The 22,193-nt window shown below is 42.0% G+C and overlaps 1 protein-coding gene and 1 long non-coding RNA gene across 4 annotated transcripts in view; one reads left to right on the top strand and one right to left on the bottom strand.

Annotated features, from left to right (window-relative positions):
* The window catches only part of LOC141100345 (uncharacterized), a 140,972-nt gene that overhangs the window by 38,258 nt on the left and 80,521 nt on the right, over window positions 1-22,193 (top strand). For 2 of the 3 annotated variants that reach the window (XR_012234679.1, XR_012234677.1), the window contains exon 2: window positions 14,285-14,561. This is a non-coding gene — a long non-coding RNA (uncharacterized lncRNA). The remainder of the gene's footprint in view (window positions 1-14,284; window positions 14,562-22,193) is intronic. The other variant, XR_012234678.1, reaches the window with a different exon arrangement.
* Window positions 1-22,193, bottom strand: part of LOC141100343 (C-type lectin-like) — a 129,545-nt gene that overhangs the window by 40,665 nt on the left and 66,687 nt on the right. The window contains exons 6-8 of the mRNA XM_073588759.1: window positions 15,145-15,192; window positions 14,263-14,304; window positions 8,069-8,232 (exon numbers count right to left, since the gene is read on the bottom strand). Of these exons, the coding sequence (XP_073444860.1) occupies window positions 8,069-8,232; window positions 14,263-14,304; window positions 15,145-15,192 (254 nt within the window). The remainder of the gene's footprint in view (window positions 1-8,068; window positions 8,233-14,262; window positions 14,305-15,144; window positions 15,193-22,193) is intronic.

Raw genomic sequence — 22,193 nt, 5'->3', positions numbered from 1 at the left:
TCACCTCTCAATGTACGGAGATCTGTAAGGGACTCACAGGAGGAAGATCCTGATCAAAAATCTGCCTTGTCCGAGTCTACCCAGCAGGCCGCAGGGACAAAGTCTTCAAGATATATGCAATCCTGGATGACTACAGTAATAGGTCTTTAGCCAGGTCCATCTTCTTTGACAACTTCCACATCGTAGGCCCCGGTTCTCCCTACTCCTTGAGGATGTGTTCAGGTACCGTTGAGATGGCAGGGAGGAAAGCAACCGGATACAAGGTGGAGTCAATAGATGGCCAGACCTGCCTATCACTACCAACTATCCTGGATTGCAACCAGATTCCCGACAACAGGTCCGAGATACCTTCAACGGAGGTGGCGACACATCACCCCCACCTGAAACGCATAGCCCACCTGATACCTGAGTTGGATCCAGAGGCGCCAATAGCTTTACTCCTAGAAAGAGAGATACTATGAGCCCACAAGACTAGGGAATCTATCAATAGCTCCCGGAATGCTTCATACGCACAGAGGCTCAACCTTGGATGGGTCATTATAGGAGACGTCTGTCTAGGAGGGGCACACAAGCCGTCCTCAGTCAAAAGTATGCTTGCGAGCACACTAGAAAATGGACGTCCATCTCTCTTCCAGCCATGTCACAATAGTCTGCTGGTAAAGGAATTACCGAACAGCACTCCCCTACCTTGCACTTCCTCAGTTCCTACCAATGAAGACCATGCCTGTGAAGGTGAACAATACCACATAGGATGTACAGTCTTCCACAGGACAAAGGAAGACAACAAGGTAGCAATATCTATAGAAGAGAGGATGTTCTTGGACATCATGGATAAACAAAAAGACAAGGATAAGTCGAACAGTTGGGTTGCACCTCTACCATTTTGACCTCAGAGAAGATGTCTACACAACAACAGGGAACTGGTCTACAGCTGATTCATCTCCCTCAGACACAAGCTTCAGAAGTCACCTGAGACGAAGGAACACTTCTTTACCTTCATGGAGAAGATATTTCAGAACAACCACGCAGAGATTGCACCTGCACTTCGGCACTCAGAGGATTATTGGTACTTGCCCATCTTCGGAGTGTACCAGCCTAAGAAGCAAGTTCAAATAAGATTGGTATTCGACTCAAGCGCCAAATGCGAAGACGTCTCATTGAATGATGCCCTAATGTCAGGACCAGACCTCAGCAACAGACTTCTGGAAGTACTACTCTGTTTCCGCAGGGATTTGGTGGCATTTATGGCTGACATACCACAGATGTTCCACTGTTTTCTCGTCGAAGAGGAACACAGAAACTACTTGAGGTTCTTCTGGTACCGCGACAACGACCTGGACAAAGACATCGTAGAGTACCAGATGAGGGTACACATCTTTGGGAACAGCCTTTCCCCAGCAGTCGCTATCTACGGCCTCTGAAATTCCACCAAAGAGGGCGAAGAAAAGTACGATTCAGACGTCAGATCCTTCGTAGAAAAGGACTTCTACATAGACGATTGTTTGAAGTCCACAATGATAAATGAGGCTGCAATCAGTCTACTAAAAAGGCTCAAGAAATTCTCGCTCAGTCTAACCTAAGATTACACAAGATTTCCTCCAACAGCCGAGAGTTGATGGAAGCCTTTCCCTCTCAAGACTATTCCAGCGATCTAAAGGACTTAGACCTAAGCATCGACTCCCTGCCCATGCAACGGAGCCATGGATTGCTTTGGGATCTGAAGACGATGCCTTCAACTCCAGATCAGCAAAGACGAGAAACCCTTCACGTGCAGAGGAGTTCTTTCATTCGTGAATAGTCTATACGACCCCCTGGGATTTGTAGCTCTGGTAACCATCCAAGGAAAAATGATGCTGAGGGTCTTCACCCAAGACTAGAGTTGAGCGACTTTGGTCAGATCGGGGTTCATGAAACAAAATTTGTTTCAGATGAAACTGGTCCGACTAGGGCAAAAAAAGTCGGAGTTTCGTCTGAAACCTGACCCCAATGCAATTCAATGTGGATTAAAAGTCGGCATTGAGTGGATGAATGTCATCCGCTCAATGCCGACTTTTATTTCCCATTGACTTGCATTGGGGATTGGGTTTCGGACAAAACTCCGACTTTTTTTGCCCTAGTCGGACCAGTTTCATCTGAAGCAAATTTTGTTTCATGAAACCCGATCTGACCAAAGTCACTCAACTCTACCCAAGACACGTCTGATTGAGATGATCCACTTCCGTCAGAAAAGGCTCACCTGTGGGCAGAGTGGAGGAAGTCTCTTGAAGCCTTGACTGACCTTCGTGTGAAACCACTGTATGCTCCTGTGCCATCTACAGAAGTCAAAACACAAAGACTTTGTATCTTCTGTGATGCGTCACTCAAAGCAATTGCAGCAGTAGCGTACCTCAAAACTATAGACGTGAAGGAACAATGCCATATTGGGTTCGTTATGAGCTCGACAAAATTGGCGCCACTCCGTGAACACACGATTCCCAGACTAGAACTCTGTGCTGCTGTCCTCGCAGTTGAGTTGGCTGAACTTATCTCAGATGAGATGAATCTGGAGATCAAAGATGCAGAGTTCTACATCGATAGCAAGGTGCTACTGGGATACATCTGCAACGAGACGTGATGCTTCTATGTCTAAGTCAGCAATTGGGTACTGAGGATACAAAGATCCACCTGCCCTAATGAGTGGCACTATGTACCTACTCACCACAATCCTGCAGACCATGCGACTAGATCCATTGTACCAAGTCATCTTAAGGATGCCACATGGTTCACAGGCCCTGCCTCTTTGAACCATTCGATGCCCCACATCAACAGGCCTCATGTGTTGTGAGCTCATTTTCGGGTTTGCCTCTGGCTTCTGGTGAGGGTTATGGAGCTGGCTGTGCTGACAGAGGAGTAGTGAGTTCTCTATCTGGACTCCCTCTGTTGGTGAAGGGAGGTAATGAAGCTGATCTAAATGGCTGAGACCGGCCACCTGAGGAAGAGGACTGTGATTCGACATCAGGAATTTCTGATTGGATTTAAGGCAGCCGACTCCCTAGTTTCTTGGTGGTGATTTCTCCTGACTGTGGCTTCTGGTTTCCAGTTTGGTTCCTGCCTTCTTAAAGCTAAGTTTTCTCTGCTATTGTTCATATGAGTTTTCGTCTGGTTTACTTAGTTTTTGTGTTCAGCCAGCCCTGGCTGGGACTGGGCTGAATCCCCATTTTGTCTCTGATCAGTTGATCTCTTTTGCTCTGTCTTCAGAATATACCTGAGTGCTGATATAGGGAATTGAAGTCTAGCGACTTCAGGGCCTTTTTCTATCACACGTGTTGGACATTTTTTGGCAAGGTTTTTTGCGTGATTGCAGACAGCAGCTTTTCTTTCCTGTCCTTTCTAGTTAGTGAGGGCCCCATCGTTTGCTCAGCCTATCTTTCTATCTGTGTTTGTGTTTTCATCTTGTTTCACCGACAATACATGTTGGGGGCTGTCTATTGCTTTGGGGTCTGCTCTGGGGCAGTTTAGATTTTCCCTTTCTTTCTTTAGGCTTATGTAGTTCTCCGGCCGTGACAAGGCGTCTAGGACCACCGTAGACACGCTCCACGGCTACTGCTAGTTGTGTGGATAGGATCAGGGGTCTGCAATCCGCTAGTTACCAACCTCTCCGGTTTTCTGGGCTTAGCTTGCTTTTTGTTTTTTCCTCCTCGGTGACTCATTCATAACACTCATGCATTCGAACTAGTGGATCCAGATACCGATGAAGAGCTCCATCCTCAAGTGTCTGCTCTACATACAGAGATTTCAATTTATCACCTTGAATCTCATCGGTTCAGCAGGTTCTCAACCTGGAAGTCACTTGTTTGAGCCATCGCTTGTCTACTTCATGTGACCCAGTCCTACAAGTCAGCACTACCTGCAAGCCAGAGACCTTGTAAAGGTTGGCATCACTGCAAGCATGCGTTTACAACTCCCAACCTGGAAAGAGCCAAGGTTACAATACTTTGTGCTGTACAAAGGGAAACCTACACCAGAGAAATAGACAACCTCAACAAGGGACAACTCATTCCTAAAGACAGCGTGCTGAAGAAGCTCGATCCAATTGTCGACCAAGACGGGCTGCTGAGAGTAGGTGGCCGTCTTCAGGAAGCTGAGGTAGAAGTTTCAGAGAAACACCGGGTAATAATTCCTGGACATCATCACATCACAACCCTGCTCATTCAATTCAGCATCATGATGACTTAGTGAGACACCAAGGCCGTTTGTTTACTGAAGGTAACCTACGGAAGGCTGGACTATGGATAGTAGGAACAAAGAGAAGCATGAGCAAATTCATCTTCAACTGTGTTACGTGCCGCAAACTCAGTGGCATGTTCCAAAATCCGAAGATGGCCAATCTTCCACCCGACAGACTTAGTACTGATCCCCCCTTCACAAACTTTGGACTAGACGTATTCGTTCCTTGGTCCGTGGCTACTAGATGCACTAGGAACATCCATACTGAAGCAAAGTGTTGGACAGTTCTATTCACCTGTCTGTCCATCAGAGCCGTTCATATCGAAGTAATCAAATCTATAGACACTTCGAGTTTTATAAATGCACTTTGACGCTTCATCGCAATCAGAGGCCCTGTGAAGCATATTCTTTCTGACCGAGGTACAAATTTCGTCGGAGCGGCAAGAGAACTCCAAATCCCTTCCAATTTAGACATCGCTAAAATTGAAAGGAACCTAGACGAGCAAGGATGCACCTGGACTTTCATTCTCCCACATTCTTCACACATGGGAGGTGCCTGGGAAAGAATGATAGGGACAGCACGCAAAATGCTAGACTCTATCTTCTTGCAAGCAAACACCAGACTCACACACGAGAGTTTAACTACGTTCTTGGCTGAGGTCTCTGCTATCATGAATGCCAGGCCGCTGACAGCACTTTCCAGCGATTCTGGAGACCCAACAGTCCTTATCCTGCAATGTTACTCACACAGAAAACCTGTGTCCCGAGAGCTCCACTTGCAGAATTCAACGACAAAGACCTCTACAGGCGACAATGGAGGCAAGTGCAAAGCATGTCCAATGTCTTTTTGGGAAAGATGGAGGAAGCAGTATCTCTCCACTCTGCAAATCAGGACAAAGTGGCAGAAGGACCACCCAAACATCCAACCTGGCGGTGTTGTACTCGTCAAAGACAGTCAGTCGCATCGAAACGAGTGGCCACTCGGCCTAGTCACCAAGCCCCTTCCCATCAAGGATGGGAAAATGCACAAAGTAGAGGTCAGAATGTACAAGCTTGGAAAGAACAAACTGTTCCTTAGGCCAGTTACTGAACTTGTATTGTTATTTTCCCCAAAAGAACCAAATAGTTGCATCCGTTGATGCCAAGCGGGGAGTGTTCTGTCCATTATTGCGCAGCAAGTTAATTCATAGTGTAGTGCCAGTTATAAACATTAGATGTCATTAGTTGCTTATTTATCCTGTTCCTGGATAAAGTGAGCATTTCTCTTTAACAGTGTGTTCTGATTAGAACCACCCCCATAGCTTCCTGGGCAAGAAGGCTTGCAGACATTTTCCCCTCAGACCTTTGAGTCTTACACATGTGTTCTGGTACTCTCTCCTTACAAATCACTGCTCCTGACAAGCAGATTCCAGTGAAGATCAAATGTACTTACATGTTTGTGTTAGAACAGTTATGCAGCCACTGTGTAGCATATTGTGTAGTTAGGCATGTTGTGCTTTGTTTCATATTGTTGTTTTCTCTGTATGCAAATAGATGCATGTAGTACAATGCTGGCAGCCTGAACTCGCTCTAGATAGCCATGTTAGCTGTATCTCTGTGTTATGCTGTATTATGTGCTATTTCTGTATTGTCCCTGTTATTCATGTAATTGCACCCTGTATCATGATGTTTCTCTGTTAACTGCCAAGTACTGATACAATGCTTATTTCCTTGTAGTTTTTACCACTCCGTTACTATCCACTCTGTGATCACACAATATCATCCACTATTATTGTTCACTGTTAACGTTCACATCATCACCTCAATAAATATAGACTTAGGCATCCATACAGTCTGTTTACTGGGGAGTGGATTAGGTTAAACTGTATGCTGAAATCCACACAGCACCATACGTGGAGGAAGGCAGAACATCTCCCATTACCTATTTTGAAAATTAAAAACTTGGGGACAAACTAAAACATTTTAGTGGAAAAAAATCTTAATTTTTCATTTACTCAGTCTAATGTTATACAATACTGTGAATCACCTGAGGGTCAAAATGATCACTACTCCCCTAGATGAATTCCTCTAGAGGTGTTTCCAAAATGGGGTCATTTGGAACAACTACTGCTATACCATATGTAACATGGTCAGCATCTACAAAAGTGTGGAGGGAGCTCAGCTTTTGAGCCCCCTAATCAGATGGTGAACCCATCAGTGACTTACATTGGCACGCAAATGGTTGGGCATCCCTGGTCAAAATTACTATTATTGTGAACAGATAAGCACATTGAAGATGAAATGATCTCTAAAAGGCCTAAAGTTAACGATCACACATTTCCTTTGTATTTTAGTACAGCACAAAAAATATCATATAATGGATGCAACAAAATCAAATAATTAACAAAAAAAAAAAAAAAATATAAGGCAAGAGTTGACCAGAAGAGGTGGTTATAGAAGTTAGAATAAGGGAAAAATGTAAAACTATTCAGAACTGTAGTCCGCGTTTACTGGACGAGGTGAGAAGTGTGTTCTTTTTATCTCTGTCCAGTGGATTTGTGTCCACATATCATTTATTTAAGTGTATAGGTAAGCACAGTTGTCTCCACTTTCCTGTACAGACGGTAACCATACAAAAGCACATACCATATATTTTATGGAGATTTTTTGCAATGGATGAATACTAAGGCATCCATCCTGAACATGGCCACTGTTAGGCTGAGTTCACACGTTGCATTTTTTTCGCGTTTCCGCGGCGGTTTTAACCGCGCGATTTTGCCGCGAAAACACGAAAAATAAGCATCCCATGCATTCCTATGGGATTCCGCAATGCTGTGCTAATGCTGCGGTTTTTACCACAGCAGAATCGCTTCGCGGTAAAAACCGCAGCATGCTCAATAATTTTGCGGAATCGCGGTGATCCCGCACCCATAGGAATGCATTGTTCCGCTTACTTCCCGCATGTGGCTGTGCACACCATGCGAAAAGTAAGCAGAACAATTGCGGATGGTACCCACGGTCCGGAGGAGAGGAGACTGTCCTCCGGGCTTTGGGTACCATATCCCTGTAAAAAATAGAATTTAAAATAAAAAATATTGTTATTCTCACCTTCCGACGTCCCGCGCAGCCTTCCCGCCTCTCTCCACGCTCTCGTTCCCAGTAATCCTTTGCGAAAACGCCCGCGATGGCGTCCGTTCTCGTGGGATCACGAAGTCTCTCGGTCATTCGCGAGACGTCATCGCGAATCACCGCGAGACGTCGTGATCCCGCGAGAACGTACATCATTGCAGGCATTTTCGCAAAGGATTACTGGGAACGGCTGCGCGGGACGTCGGAAGGTAAGAATAACACCATTTTTTATTTTTTTTTTACATTTTATCTTTTACTACTGATGCTGCATAGGCGGCCTCAGTAGTAAAAAGTTGGTCGCACTTGTCAAACACTGTGTTTGACGAGTGTGACCAACCTGTCAATCAGTTCTCCAAGCGATGCTACAGATCGCTTGGAAAGCGCTAGCATTTTGCAAGCTAATTACGCTTGCAAAATGCTAGTTTTTCCGCGGGAATTTAAAATGCGATTTTCCCGCGGAATGGAATTCCAGAATTCTCGCGGTAACTTCCGCGAGAGTTCCGCTACGTGTGAACTTAGCCTTAGGCTTATACATCATTTGCGTTTAAGCCAAGAGTGGGTACAAGCTCAGTGAGCACTTAGCCTAAGGCTCAGTCCACATCTGTGTTGTGGTTTCCATCTATACAAACTGGAAACCAATGCCAAGGATTCCATTATTTTTACTGAAAATATAGCTCTAGACTCCAACGCCCATAAGGAAGACTCTGAGGCAAATTACAACATCCCATTAGAAGAGCTGGTTTTTAGGACTTACCATTTCAAAATCGTTTTCAAGTGAAATGAGTATCCCATTTCGATATGCACAATAGTCTTTGCTCCTTTCCCACGTTTCACTATTTCTTGAAAAGAAATAACAATAGGATCTAATCTGTGTCCATTCATGAGGACAACTTTTGCAGGAACCTTCTGAGACGTTCACTGTGGAAGAGAGAAAAGATGAGATACAGTATAGGACTAACATGGAAAGTGGAGGTCATGATGACAGTATCTTGTTGCCAAATGTTTGCTAGGTTTTTTTTGTATTTTATGATTAACTGATTCAAAAAAGACACAAATTGGGGCTAACTTCAGATTACAGGCATTGCTACATTTTACTTTGATGGACTTTCCTTTTGAAGTGCAATTGCAATGCGTTCCATCCCCAAGACTTACACAACAGAAGAACCAGGAAGCCTCAGCTTTTTCCGTGGTATCTGACAGCGAAATCCAAACACAAGTAGTCGTGTCTGGTACCGAAGATCAGTCCATTTCTGTGAATAAGGTTTAGTTGCTGCTGTACAAGTGATAGGGAAAAATGTCTAGTGTTGCACAGCTTGTTGCACAGCTCCTTGAATACCCACAGTTGCAGTAGAAAACTTCACAGAACAGATTACAAGGGATAACAAGCTTTTACTTGTCAGAACATGAGGTAAAGGAAAAATGCACAGTCATACAATGCTGCATCATCAGGAAGTATGAAATCAAAACTGAAACTAACAAGAGAGACCTTTTTCTCATACAATACATTAAGAAAGGAAACTTTACACAACATCTCCATCTATTGCCAGATCAGCATAAAGTCCTCCTTTACATGAATGAAGAAGTCCATAACTGTTGCATATGCCAACACATTTTCTCAACATTTAGAACTTATTCAGTCAAACCTATTTTCTTCATTAGTCTCTGATGTTTTTCAGCATTCAATGCCTTTGTGAAAATGTCTGCTGTCATATCTTCAGCTGGACAATATTTTAATTTCAGGATTCCTTGTTCCTGATGATCCCTCAAGAAATGATACTTCACATCAATGTGCTTGGTTCTTGGGTTAACTCTTTCTATCTGAGCAAGAACAAGACATCCTTGATTGTCCTCATTTATTTTTGTTGGTTCCAACTGTGGTTGCCCTAGGTCTATTAGGAATTGTCTAAACCATAGAATTTCTTGACTTGCATGTGCTGCTGCAACATGTTCTGCTTATGTTGATGACAGCGTTGCTATTGATTGTTTTTTACTAGTCCAACTAATTGGTCCGCCTGAGAGAAAGAAAAGATAGCCACTGGTAGATTTTCTGTCAGTTGGATCTCCAGCCCAATCTGCATCAATGTATCCAGTTAAAATGCATTTATCACTTGTAGGCAGTTTCAGTTTAACATTGCTAGTTCTTTTAACATAACATCTTACTCTCTTCACGGCATTCCAATCCGCTTTATTTGGCTTAGATACTTTTCTACTCAGAATTCCTACTGCTGCTGCGATGTCTGGTCTTGTAACAGTCGCTAGATACAGTAATTTTCCTATTGCCATTCTGTACTCTTCATTATTTGGTAACACATTTTTCTCACTATTCATCTCTTTAAGATAATTAGTTTCCATTGGATACTTTGCTATTTTTGCATCCTTCAATCCAAATATTTCGGTTATGTCTTGAATCGTGATTTTGATTAAGTAAGAAACTTCCATCTTCTTCTCTTTCTATCTGTAATCCTAGGTACTGTTTCACATTTCCCAAGTCTTTGATCTCAAATTGTTGATTCAGGATTTTTAGCATGTCGTCTTTATCCCTTTCTTTTTCAAAACAAACTAAAATGTCATCAACATATATGAGTACATAAATCCATCTGTCCATAAGTCTTTTTGTGTACAGGCAAGGATCAGCTTTGCTTCTTTGAAATTTTTCATTTGTCAGCACTTCTGTGATTTTATCATTCCACGCTTTAGCTGCTTGTTTTATACGGTATATACTTTTCTGTAACTTGCAAAGCATGTTTGGGTTACTTTCGTCTTTGAATCCTGGAGGTTTTTCCATTTAAATATCTTCGGTTAAACTTCCAATCAAAAATGCTGTTTTTACATCCAGATGTTTCAGTTGCATTTGCTTCATTTCTGCAACTGCAAACAAAGTTCTTATTGTTGTATGTTTGACAACTGGAGCAAATGTTTCATCATATTCTTCTCCATATTTTTGAGAATAACCTTTAGCTACGAGTCTTGCTCGGTATCGTTCAGTTGTGCCATCTGTTTGGTACTTTAATTTAAAAACCCATTTACATCCTATAACTTTTCTTCCTTCTGTTAATTCTGTTAGTGTCCATGTCTTTGAGTCATGCATGGATTTTGCTTCTATTTGTGCTGCTTCTATCCATTTATTACCTTCTACAGGAAGTCAAGATATGTCTTTCCAAGAGGTAGGTTCATAAATTTTACTTGTACTTGCCTTGTATGAGAGGCGTTTTGGTGGTTTTCCTTTTTTTCTCTTGTTGAACGTCTTGGATCTGTTTCTGTTTGTAGTTGTATCTCTTCACTTTCAGAATTCTGCTTTTTATGAATTTCAACTTCTTTTTCATCAGATATTCCTTCAGCTATATCACTGCTATTTTTCTCATTTTTTGCTTCCAGTGAAATCATAGTATCTCCATTTAGATCCTCAATGAATGTCACACTGTTACACACCGTAAATTTGCCTGTTTTGGGATCTAGGATTGTATATCCTTTGCAATTTTCACTATATCCAACAATGATTATTACCTTATTTCCTGCTAGGATTGTACTTTCATCATCTTTGAATTTTACAGTAAAGCCCCTGTCACACACAGCGATCTCACTAGCGAGATCGCTGCTGAGTCACAAGTTTTGTGACGCAACAGCGATCTCACCAGCAAGATCACTGTCTGTGACAGCGATCAGTGACCAGCCCCCCTGCCGGGTATCGCTGATTGTTGTTGAAATATCTGGACATTTTTGGGGTTGCTGGTCTCCCGCTGGCCAGCATGCATCGCTGCGTGTGACAGGCGGGAGACTAGCGACCAGCGAGCAAGAGCTGGTAACCAAGGTACACATCGGGTTTCTAAGGGGTGCGCGGCGCCTAGAAACCCGATGTGTACCATAGTTACCAGCGCGCTGGTGCAGGGAGCTGGTAACCAAGGTACACATCGGGTTTCTAAGTGCTGCTTGCCCCTTAAGAAACCCGATGTGTACCTTGGTTACCAGCTCCCTGCATCAGCGCGCTGGTAACTAAGATACACTGCAGGTAACTAAGCGACGTGCGTTGCTTGTTACCCACATGTCGCTGGTCCTGATCACTGGTGAAGCTGCCTCTTTGACAGCTCACCAGCGATCATGTAGCGACACACCAGCAATCCTGACAAGGGGATATCGTTGTCGGGATCGCTGGTGAATCGCTATGTGTGACGGGGCCTTAAGTCCTTTAGCTGTTAGACATTTTACAGATAACAATCCCCCTTCTAATCCTGGAACGTATAACACATCCTGTACAAGTATTTTTGAATCATGTCCAAATTTGAAAGAACAGTTTAGCATTCCTTGTCCAATACCTTCTGCAGTTATTTTGCTTCCATCTGCAAGATAAATGGCTTCCTTCTTATTTAAATCAAGTTCAGTAAATACATTTTTATTACTTGTTATGTGACTTGTTGCTCCTGAGTCAATAAACCAACCAAATGATGATTTCTTATCAGTTACTTTAAATGAGCCATTCCAATTATTTTCACATGAATCAGAAATTGTGTTTTTCACCTTCGGTATATTCTCCCTATGGTTTAATTTCTGTTCTGCTTTCCATATAGTACAGTCTTTCTTTAAATGTCCTTTTTTCTTACATCTGAAACATTCTCTTGTCTCTTTATTACAGGGTCTTTTTGATTCTGTAGCTTTAAGAGCATTTCCATTATCTTTTTCAGTAGAAGAATCATTTGTTTGTTCTTTCCTTCTTTGATATTCATTTATGAGTCTGGTCTTCACAAATTCTAATGTTATATCTGTTTCAGGTCTTGTCTCTAGTGCATTTATTAAAGCAGTATATGAATCTGGTAAACTGCACAATAATATTGCTGCTACATGGCTTTCCTTAATATCTTCACCAATTGATGTCAACTGTGATATCACTTCCATAATAGAGAATATGTGCTTCTGCATGTCATTGTCTGCACTGACTCTCATACTCTAAAGGTTTCTTAACAAAAATAACTTTTGATTTAAGCTGGGTCTTTCATGTAGCTTTCTCAGTGCCTCCCACATTCCCTTTTCTGTATCCTCATTCCTTATGTGGATTAAATGAGCATCATCCACTGATAGGCTGATAGTAGCTCTTGCTTGCCTATTTTTTCTATCCCATGTCTGATTATCTTCAACGGGTCTATCTGTAGTTATTACTTCCCATATATCATCTTTAGACAATAACATCTCTACTTTGAGCTTCCATAACTGATAGTTCTCATTATTCAGCTAGCTACTGTGAGTTTTAGTTATGTGCTACTCATTATCTTTACCTTGCCTTACTTGTTTGTAGAGAATTGTACTGAAGAATTCTTCTGCATTCACCAGGTTCTTTGCTGAGAGTTTGGTGTCCTGGGTATCTTGGGTCCTTGGTGAGGCTCTGGGATTCTCTGTGTCTGGGATTCTCTGTGCCTGGGTCCATACCCTGTTGCACAGCATGTTGCACAGCTCCTTGAATACCCACAGTTGCAGTAGAAAACTTCACAGATCAGATTACATGGGATAACAAGCTTTTACTTGTCAGAACATGAGGTAAAGGAAAAATGCACAGTCATACAATGCTGCATCATCAGGAAGTATGAAATCAAAACTGAAACTAACAAGAGAGACCTTTGTCTCATACAATACATTAAGCAAGGAAACTTTACACAACATCTCCATCTATTGCCAGATCAGCATAAAGGCCTCCTTTACATGAACGAAGAAGTCCATAACTGTTGCATATGCCAAAATCTAGGTCATACTTGACCATTCATCTAGAACGTCCTAGAGGTTCTAGAAACAAGGGAAGACCTTTTTATGGCAACAGTAGATAGAGTAAAGGAACTACACACCTAAATGCACTTAGAGATGCCTCAAATAGGATTCATTGAGAATATTTCACATCTATTGGATGCACCATTGTAAGTACAATATAACATAACATTTTGAATGAAAAACCCTTCATCAGATGTATAGGTTATGTTTCCTGCATATAGGTTAAGGGAATCCAGGGTGTGGGGTGGGATTCTCCCAAATAGGTACAACCAGGATCCAACAGTATCAAGGCCTGTGGTGTGTTTCTAGAGTTCGATCCTGATTGTACTTGTTTGAGGGAAGCCCAACCCACACCATGGATCCGCTTGGCCTATATGCAGTGAAAATAACCTCTACGTCTGATGAAGGGTTTTTCATTTGAAACGTTACAAAGTACTGCTCTTACAGCGGTGCAACTAATGGATGTGAAATATTGTCAATAAATTCTATTTGAAGCATCTCCAAGTGCCTTTAGATGTGGAGTTCCTTCACTTTGGCTGCAATTGGTCTAATGGAGCTCAGTAGTTGGCTAAAGAGGAACTAGCACTCATCTCAAGCTAACTCTAATTCACTGGCTGTGCCACCTAACTGTTTGATTACTACTATTTGGGGGGCAAATTTCCTGGGCCTTGTAAAAGCCTCCTAGAACTTGAGTTCCAAAGCCATTTGGCACCTTCAGAGATGGAAAAGGGGCATTGATAAGGTGAGATGTGCTGGAAAAGGTCAGCTTATATAAATATAGTAACACTTTTGAGGTGCTAATGATTTTGACAGTTGACAAGTATGGTCTAGTTGATCCCAATCACACAAGTCTTGGGAAGGAACCCCAACCAAATGCAAAATGAAAGTCCATCAATGTGAAATACAAAATAATGTCTGCAATGTAAGATTAGCCCCATATATGTTTTTTGGATGGATGGATGGATGGATGGCTGGAGGTTTCCTAATGCTTTAATAGCAGTAGGAGTTATAGAAACCTGCTATAAGTGATGGTATTTGCAGGCCAATATGTACCAGGGTAACTCAACAATTTCAGGCGCTGGTTCTCCAAAGGATTTTCAGAGTGGAATAAGAGACACCTAATTATGGAGCTATACCTGCCTTTAATTACAAATGTAGCTGATATATTCAGCAATAAAGGATATTATGTGTGTACATTACCTTTATCCTTTAATTTTGACAGATCACCCATGATATTGGAAACTGAAAAGAGAAATCCAAAAATTCAATTGTATATACGGTAAGTGCTAAAAAAAAATCAGAACCAAGTATTTTAAGTAGAGGACTACTCCAAGGCGGTGTCTCATTTTGGTGATCAGTAGGACTTCCAGAGCCATGTATATGACAAAGATGACCAGCAGCTGCAGCAGGCATGGCTCTCTCCATCCAAATCGAAGGGAACCTCAAGAAAATTGAATAGAGAGAAAGGCCACATAAGCAGCCGCTACATGCTAATTGATGTGAGTATTAACCTTTGTGCCCAACCTAGACCAACACAAATAAAGAATATCAACATTATCCTCTTGAACCTAAATGATGCTTTTTGGCTATTATCTAGTAAATCACTCCATCAGGAATACATTTTACTAGTACCTTAACCACCCTGCATAAAGATGTGTGATGTAGTGTAGTGACGTAAAGTGACTGCAGACTTGTGAATCCTTACAGAGCGCACAGTGCATGCTGTTAGGATTCTCCTATGCCGGCACCAGGTGTAGACGGGCATGCGACTACAAGTATGTGATTTGCATATACATGCTGTCACATGCCGACTAGACACCGGACATGTCTAGTCAGAATATGACCAGAAGTATGCAAATCACATACTTGCTGTAACATAACCATTGTTCCTTGCACAGAAGAATCCTGACACACTGGGAGGATTCACAAGTCAGCAGTCACATTTAATTCAAATTTAAACTCTGAGCCTGGACAACCCCTTTAATGAGGAGGCGTTTTCCATCTCCACTATCTCCATTATACAGTTCCCCTGCTATAATGATGATATATTACACATACATGCCTTAGTGATTAGATAATTACCTGATTTCCAGAGCTCTGAGACATCATTTTTCATCACTGGCTCTGAAACTGTGGAAGAACCATAAAAGAAAGAGATTGTCAGTTTTTGGCTTTGTGTTCCAGGACACAATGGTCTCTATTAATGTTGGCGCACGTAGGGATTTATTAAAGGACAACATCTGCAAGGAGTTTGTATGTTCTCCCCGTGTTTGCGTGGGTTTCCTCCGGGCACTCCGGTTTCCTCCCACACTCCAAAGACATACTGATAGGGAATTTAGATTGTGAGCCCCATCGGGGACAGTGATGAAAATGTGTGCAAAACTGTAAAGCGCTGCGGAATATGTTAGCGCTATATAAAAATAAAGATTATTATTATTATTATTATTAAAGATAGTGTAAAGGGAAACTGGATAGGTCAATAGCAACTAATCAAATCGCTTTTTCCAGTTTCGCAAACCCTACATGGACAGGATTTTCTCTTCTATGTGAAAAGCCTGGATTTAAAAATGTCTTACTGTTTACAGCTCAAAAACAGACTTATGTGTTTTTATGGTTTTTCTTCTGATTGCAGATTAGAAAAAAAAGGATCAGATTAGACACAGGTTGTGCTTCTAGACAGTAACTATGGAATCACATAGAGGACTGCATAGGAACTGGATACACAAAACTAGTAGAAGACTTTGCATCATGATGCATAGAATCTGTAGGAATCATTCCAAAAATGAACACATCCTTAGCAATGGTTTTTAACTCCAGTTTCCACCCCAAACAGAACAAAAGTTCATAGAAGCATAGAATGTTAGAGTTGGAAGGGACCTCCAGGGTCATCGTGTCCGACCCCCTGCTCAATGCAGGAGTCAATAATCCATCTCAGTCAGATGTCTGTCCAGCCTCTGTTTGAAGACTTCCATTGAAGGAGAACTCACCACTTCTTGTGGCAGCCTGTTCCACTCATTGATCACCCTCACTGTCAAAAAGTTTTTTCTAATATTTAATCTGTATTTTCTCCCTTTCAGTATCATTCCATTGCTCCTCGTGTTTCCATGTGCAAATTAGAATAAGGATGATCCCTCTATACTGACAGCCCTTTAGATATTGTAGACAGCTATTAAGTCTCCTTTTAGTCTTCTTTTTAGCAAGCTAAACATTCTCAGATCCTTTACCCTTTCCTCATAGGACATTGTTTGCAGACCTGTCACTATCCTGGTCACTCTTCTCTGAACTTGCTCCAGTTTTTTATGTCTTTTTAACCTCTTTCTGCCATATGACGTAATATCCTGTCCATGTGCCCTGGGACTTAATTCCCAAGGACGGGATAGTATGTCATAGCGATCAGCGGCGCTCACGTGGTGAGCGCCGTTGATGGCGGTCGGGTGTCAGCTGATTATCACAGCTGACACCCAGCACTATGTGTCAGGGGCGGTCGCCGACCGCCCCCGACATGTTAACCCCTGGCACACTGCGATCAAACATGATCACAGTGTACCGGGAGTTTAGGGAAGCTTCGGCAGGGAGGGGGCTCCCTCCTTGCTTCCCTGAGACCCCGACAGCAGCGCGATGTGCAGCGCTGCTGCGGGGGCCTCCTTCCCTGCAGGTCCCCGGATCCAAAATGGTGGCAGGGACCTTCGGGGGCCTGCAGGGAGCCGGCTTCCTCATGCCTGCAAAGCGCCGGCATGAGGAAGCCTCCAGCACTGCCTGTGTCAGATCGCTGATCTGTCACAGCGATCTGTGATGTGACATATAAGCGATCTGTCACATGACAGTGATGTCCCCCCTGGGACAATATAATAAAGTAAAAAAAAAAAAAAGTGTAAAAATAATTTATAAAAAAAAAAAAAAAATCGCTAAATAAATGTAAAAAAAAAATTCCCTAATAAATTCTTTTTTTGGAAAGAAGAGAAAAAACAAAAAGTGCGATAACGCGCGATCAAAAAGATGGATATAAATAACCATGGTACCGCTGAAAATGTCATCTTGTCCCAAAAAAAACAAGCCGCCACACAGCGTCATCAGCGAAAAAATAAAAAATTTATAGCTCGCAGAATAAAACGATGCAAAAATAATTATTTTTTATATAAAATTGTTTTCATTGCATAAAAGCGCCAAAACATAAAAAACGACATAAATGAGGTATCGCTGTAATCGTACTGACCCGAAGAGTAAAACCGCCTTATCAATTTTACCGCACGCGGAACGGTGTAAACGCACCCCCCAAAAGAAATTCTTGAAATGCTCGTTTTTGTTCATTCTGCATCCCAATAATCGGAATAAAAAGCGATGAAAAATGTCACGTGCCTGAAAATGGCACCAATAAAAACGTCAACTCGTCCCGCAAAAAATAAGACCTCACATGACTCGGTTGGTCAAAATATGGAAAAATTATAGCTCTCAAAATGTGGTGATGCAAAAACTATTTTTACAATAAAAAGCATCTTTTAGAGTATGACAGCTGCCAAACATAAAAACCGCCATAAATAGTAAATCAAACCCCCCGTTATCACCCCCTTAGTTAGGGAAAAATAATAAAATTTAAAAAATGTATTTATTTCCATTTTCCTATTAGGGTTAGGGCTGAGATTAGGGTTAGGGGTGTGTTGGGGTTAGGGTTGGAGTTAGAATTGGGGGTTTCCACTGTTTGGGCACATCAGGTGCTCTCCAAACGCAACATGGCGTCTGATCTCAATTCCAGCCAATTCTGCGTTGAAAAAGTCAAATGGTGCTCCTTCCCTTCCAAGCTCTGCCATGCGCCCAAACAGTGTTTTACCCCCACATATAGGGTATCAGCCTACTCAGGACAAATTGCAAAACAACTTTTGGGGTCCAATTTCTCCTGTTACCCTGTTGGGGGCAAAAATATCATTTTTGTGGAAAAAAACATGTTTTTTTTATTTTCACGCCCAGGCGTTATAAACTTCTGTGAAGCACTTGGGGTTCAAAGTGCTCACCACACATCTAGATAAGTTCCTTGGGGGTCTAATTTCCAAAATGGTGTCATTTGTGGGGGGTTTCTACTGTTTTGGTACATCAGGGGCTTTCCAAACGTGACATAGTGTCCGATCTCAATTCCAGCCAAAAAAAGTCAAATGGCGCTGCTTCCCTTCTGAGCTCTGCCATGTGCCCAAATAGTCGTTTACACCCACCCACATATGGGGTATTAGCGCACTCAGGACAAATTGCACAATAACTTTTAGGGTCCTGTTACCCTTGGGAAAATAAAAATTGGGGGTGAAAAGATCATGTTTGTGGAAAAAATATGATTTTTTTATTTTCACGACCCGGCATTATAAACTTCTGTGAAGCCCTTGGGGGTTCAAAGTTCTCACCACACATCTAGATAAGTTCCTTAGGGGGTCTAGTTTACAAAATGGGGTCACTTGTGGGGGGTTTCCACTGTTTAGGTACATCAGGGGCTCTCCAAACGTGACATGGCGTCTGATCTGAATTCCAGCCAATTTTGCATTGAAAAAGTCAAACGGCGCTCCTTCCCTTCTGAGCTCTGCCATGTGCCGAAACAGTGGTTCCTCCCCACATATCAGGTATCAGCGTACTCAGGACAAATTGCACAATAAATTTTGCAGTCCAATTTCTCCTGTTACCCTTGGTAAAATAAAAAAAATTGGACCTGAAGTAATTTTTTTGTGAAAAAAAATTAAATGTTCATTTTTTTTTAAACATTCAAAAAATTCCTGTGAAGCACCTGAAGGGTTAATAAACGTCTTGAATATGGTTTTGAGCACCTTGAGGGGTGCAGTTTTTAGAATGGTGTCACTTTTGGGTATTTTCTATCATATAGACCCTTGAAAATGACTTCAAATGTGATGTGGTCCGTAAAAATAAAATGGTGTTGCAAAAATGAGAAATTGCTGGTCAACTTTTAACCCTTATAACTTCCTAACAAAAAAATATTTTGGTTCCAAAATTGTGCTGATGTAAAGTAAACATATGTGAAACGTTACTTATTAAGTTTTTGTGTGCCATATCTCTGGAATTTAAGGGCATAAAAATTCAAAGATGGAAAATTGCGAAATTTTCAAAATTTTCACCAAATTTCCATTTTTTCCACAAATAAACGCAAGTTATTTGAATGAAATTTTACCACTAACATGAAGTACAATATGTCACGAGAAAACAATGTCAGAATAAGTGGGATCCATGGAAGCGTTTCAGAGTTATTACCTCATAAAGGGACAGTGGTCAGAATTGTAAAAATTGGCCCGTCATGAACGTGCAAACCACCCTTAGGGGTTAAGGGGTTAAAAATGTGGTTTCCAGAACTGGACAGAGTATTCCAGATGAGACCTGACCAAGGAGGAGTAGTAGGGGATAACTACTTCACGTGAACTAGACTCTATGCTTCTCTCAATACATCCCAGAACTGTTTTTGCCTTTTTTCTGCTGCATCACACAGTTGACTCATGTGCAGTCTGAGATCTATTAGTATACTCAAATATTGGGACATTGTATAGAAATAACTTGTTGTAATTAATAAGTACATAATTTGTGCAATACTAAAATAATCTGAAAAACGTTTTTTTTCCCATGGTCCATTTGATTTACTAATTATAAGAACCATATTTGTTGCGTTGGGGCAACCATGTTGGCAAAACTGTGAACTGCAGATATCTGCCATATTGGTTGACACATCAGCTGAGATTTGTATGATCCTGCTTCAGCAGCCATATTGGTAGTCCATACCTGCTGGACCTGTGAACCTCCTCCTACCTGCCAACATCCCCGGCAACTCTTTTGATTTTTAGGCCAGGCAGGTTGTTACGGTAGCTCGTGTGACACAAACATGAGGTCTACTAATCAAGTGCTGGAGATATAAGTAGGCAGGAACTACTGACTACAGAATGTTTCCGCTGGACTAGGGTTCTGCAAATCTTTCTGATTTTTTTAATTCTGTGAATGGTGACTGAAAAGATGTTGGGATCAGAACCCCTGGGCCATGCAGGCTCAGTCCACCCACAAAGACTAGGGTGGCTGGGATTTGTAGTGCCATCCAGTCTTGCAGTATGGGTGTGTGCTGTCCAGCTGGAGTAATTAATTAGCTCCCTACTTTGGCCAAAGGGACAGCACCACACCCTAGTACAATTCCCAGTTTACTGCAAGGAATTGTCAACTATATTTCAGTCTAGCGCTGTTCTACTCATACAGTTCTGCACCTGCATAACCAGCCTGATTATTATGTGCTGACATTTCTACTGACTCACAATTTTGTGCCTTGCCTGCCCTCCTGGTTTTCACTCGGTGTTCTGACCTTTCCTGCCTGCACTCTCAACCAGTCAGTATCTACTCTGAGGACTCAACCCAGCGTCCCTATGTTAGTTCTCATTCCTCTTCAGGGATTAAAGGTTGAAGGCCAGGGATCTCCTAGGTCATGAAAGTCGGAGTAGGTAGCACAGAGCCTGCTCATGGAAGCAACAAACAGAGCTACCAAGCGATGAGGACAGAGCTACTTTTACACTCTGGTTGTCACTTTTAACCTGACCCCTGTCCACAGGTTTATTGACCACTAGGACTTTTAAAGGGATGTCAACTCTCTTTTATCCGCCCTCTCATTGTTATTTTCCATGATGGGGATACTGTGTGTTAGGAATTTCAGTCCTTCTCTGAGAGGTTTCCAACGTTTTAGACTGTTCTGGTTCATTTTATAGGTTGTTACAGTATGCATAATCAGTAGTATCAGTAGTACACTGGAACACTATAAACTATGAATATATAACTATGTATATATATATACACACACATACAGTCCCTTGCGAAAGTATTTGGCCCCCTGGAACTTTTCAACCTTCTCCCACATATCATACTTCAAACATAAACATACCAAATGTAAATTTGTGGTGAAGAATCAACAACAAGTGGGACACAATTGTGAGGTTGAATGAAATGTATTGGTTATTTTAAGTTTTTGTGGAAATTCAAAAACTGAAAAGTGGGGCGTGTAATATTATTCGGCCCCTTTAACTTATTACTTTGTTGCGCCACCTTTTGCTGCAATTACAGCTGCAAATCGCTTGGGGTATGTCTCTATCAGTTTTGTACATCGAGAGACTGAAATTCTTGCCCATTCTTCCTTGGCAAACAGCTCGAGCTCAGTGAGGTTTGATGGAGATCGTTTGTGAACAGCATTTTTCAGCTCTTTCCACAGATTCTCGATTGGATTCAGGTCTGGACTTTGACTTGGCCATTCTAACACCTGGATACATTTATTTGTGAACTATTCCATTGTAGATTTTGCTTTATGTTTGGGATCATTGTCTTGTTGGAAGACAAATCTCTGTCCCAGTCTCAGGTCTTTTGCAGACTCCAACAGGTTTTCTTAAAGAATCGTCCTGTATTTGGCTCCATCCATCTTCCCATCAATTTTAAACATCTTCCCTGTCCCTGCTGAAGAAAAGCAGGCCCAAACCATGATGCTGCCACCACCATGTTTGACAGTGGGGATGGTGTGTTCAGGGTGATGAGCTGTGTTGCCTTTACGCCAAACTTATCGTTTGGCATTGTTGCCAAAAAGTTCGATTTTGGTTTCATCTGACCCGAGCACCTTCTTCCACATGTTTAGTGTGTCTCCCAGGTGGCTTGTTGCAAACTTCAAACAACACTTTTTATGGATATCTTTGAGAAATGGCTTTCTTCTTGCCACTCTTCCATAAAGGCCAGATTTGTGCAGTGTACGACTGATTGTTGTCCTATGGACAGACTGTCTCACCTCAGCTGTAGATCCCTGCAGTTCATCCAGAGTGATCATGGGCCTCTTGGCTGCATCTTTGATCAGTCTTCTCCTTGTTTGAGATGAAAGTTTAGAGGGACGGCCGGGTCTTGGTAGATTTGCAGTGGTATGATACTCCTTCCATTTCAATATGATCGCTTGCACAGTGCTCCATGGGATGTTTAAAGTTTTGGAAATCATTTTGTATCCAAATCCGGCTTTAAACTTCTCCAGAACAGTATCACGGGACCTGCCTGTTGTGTTCCTTGGGCTTCATGATGCTCTCTGTGCTTCACACAGAACCCTGAGACTATCACAGAGCAGCTGCATTTATACGGAGACTTGATTACACACA

The sequence above is a fragment of the Dendrobates tinctorius genome, unplaced genomic scaffold (genome assembly GCF_039654945.1).
Source record: "Dendrobates tinctorius isolate UK_male_01 unplaced genomic scaffold, ASM3965494v1 ptg000104l, whole genome shotgun sequence".
NCBI lineage: Eukaryota > Metazoa > Chordata > Amphibia > Anura > Dendrobatidae > Dendrobates > Dendrobates tinctorius.
Note: the sequence above shows the minus strand (reverse complement) of the source record. Positions and strands in the feature narration are given on the sequence as shown.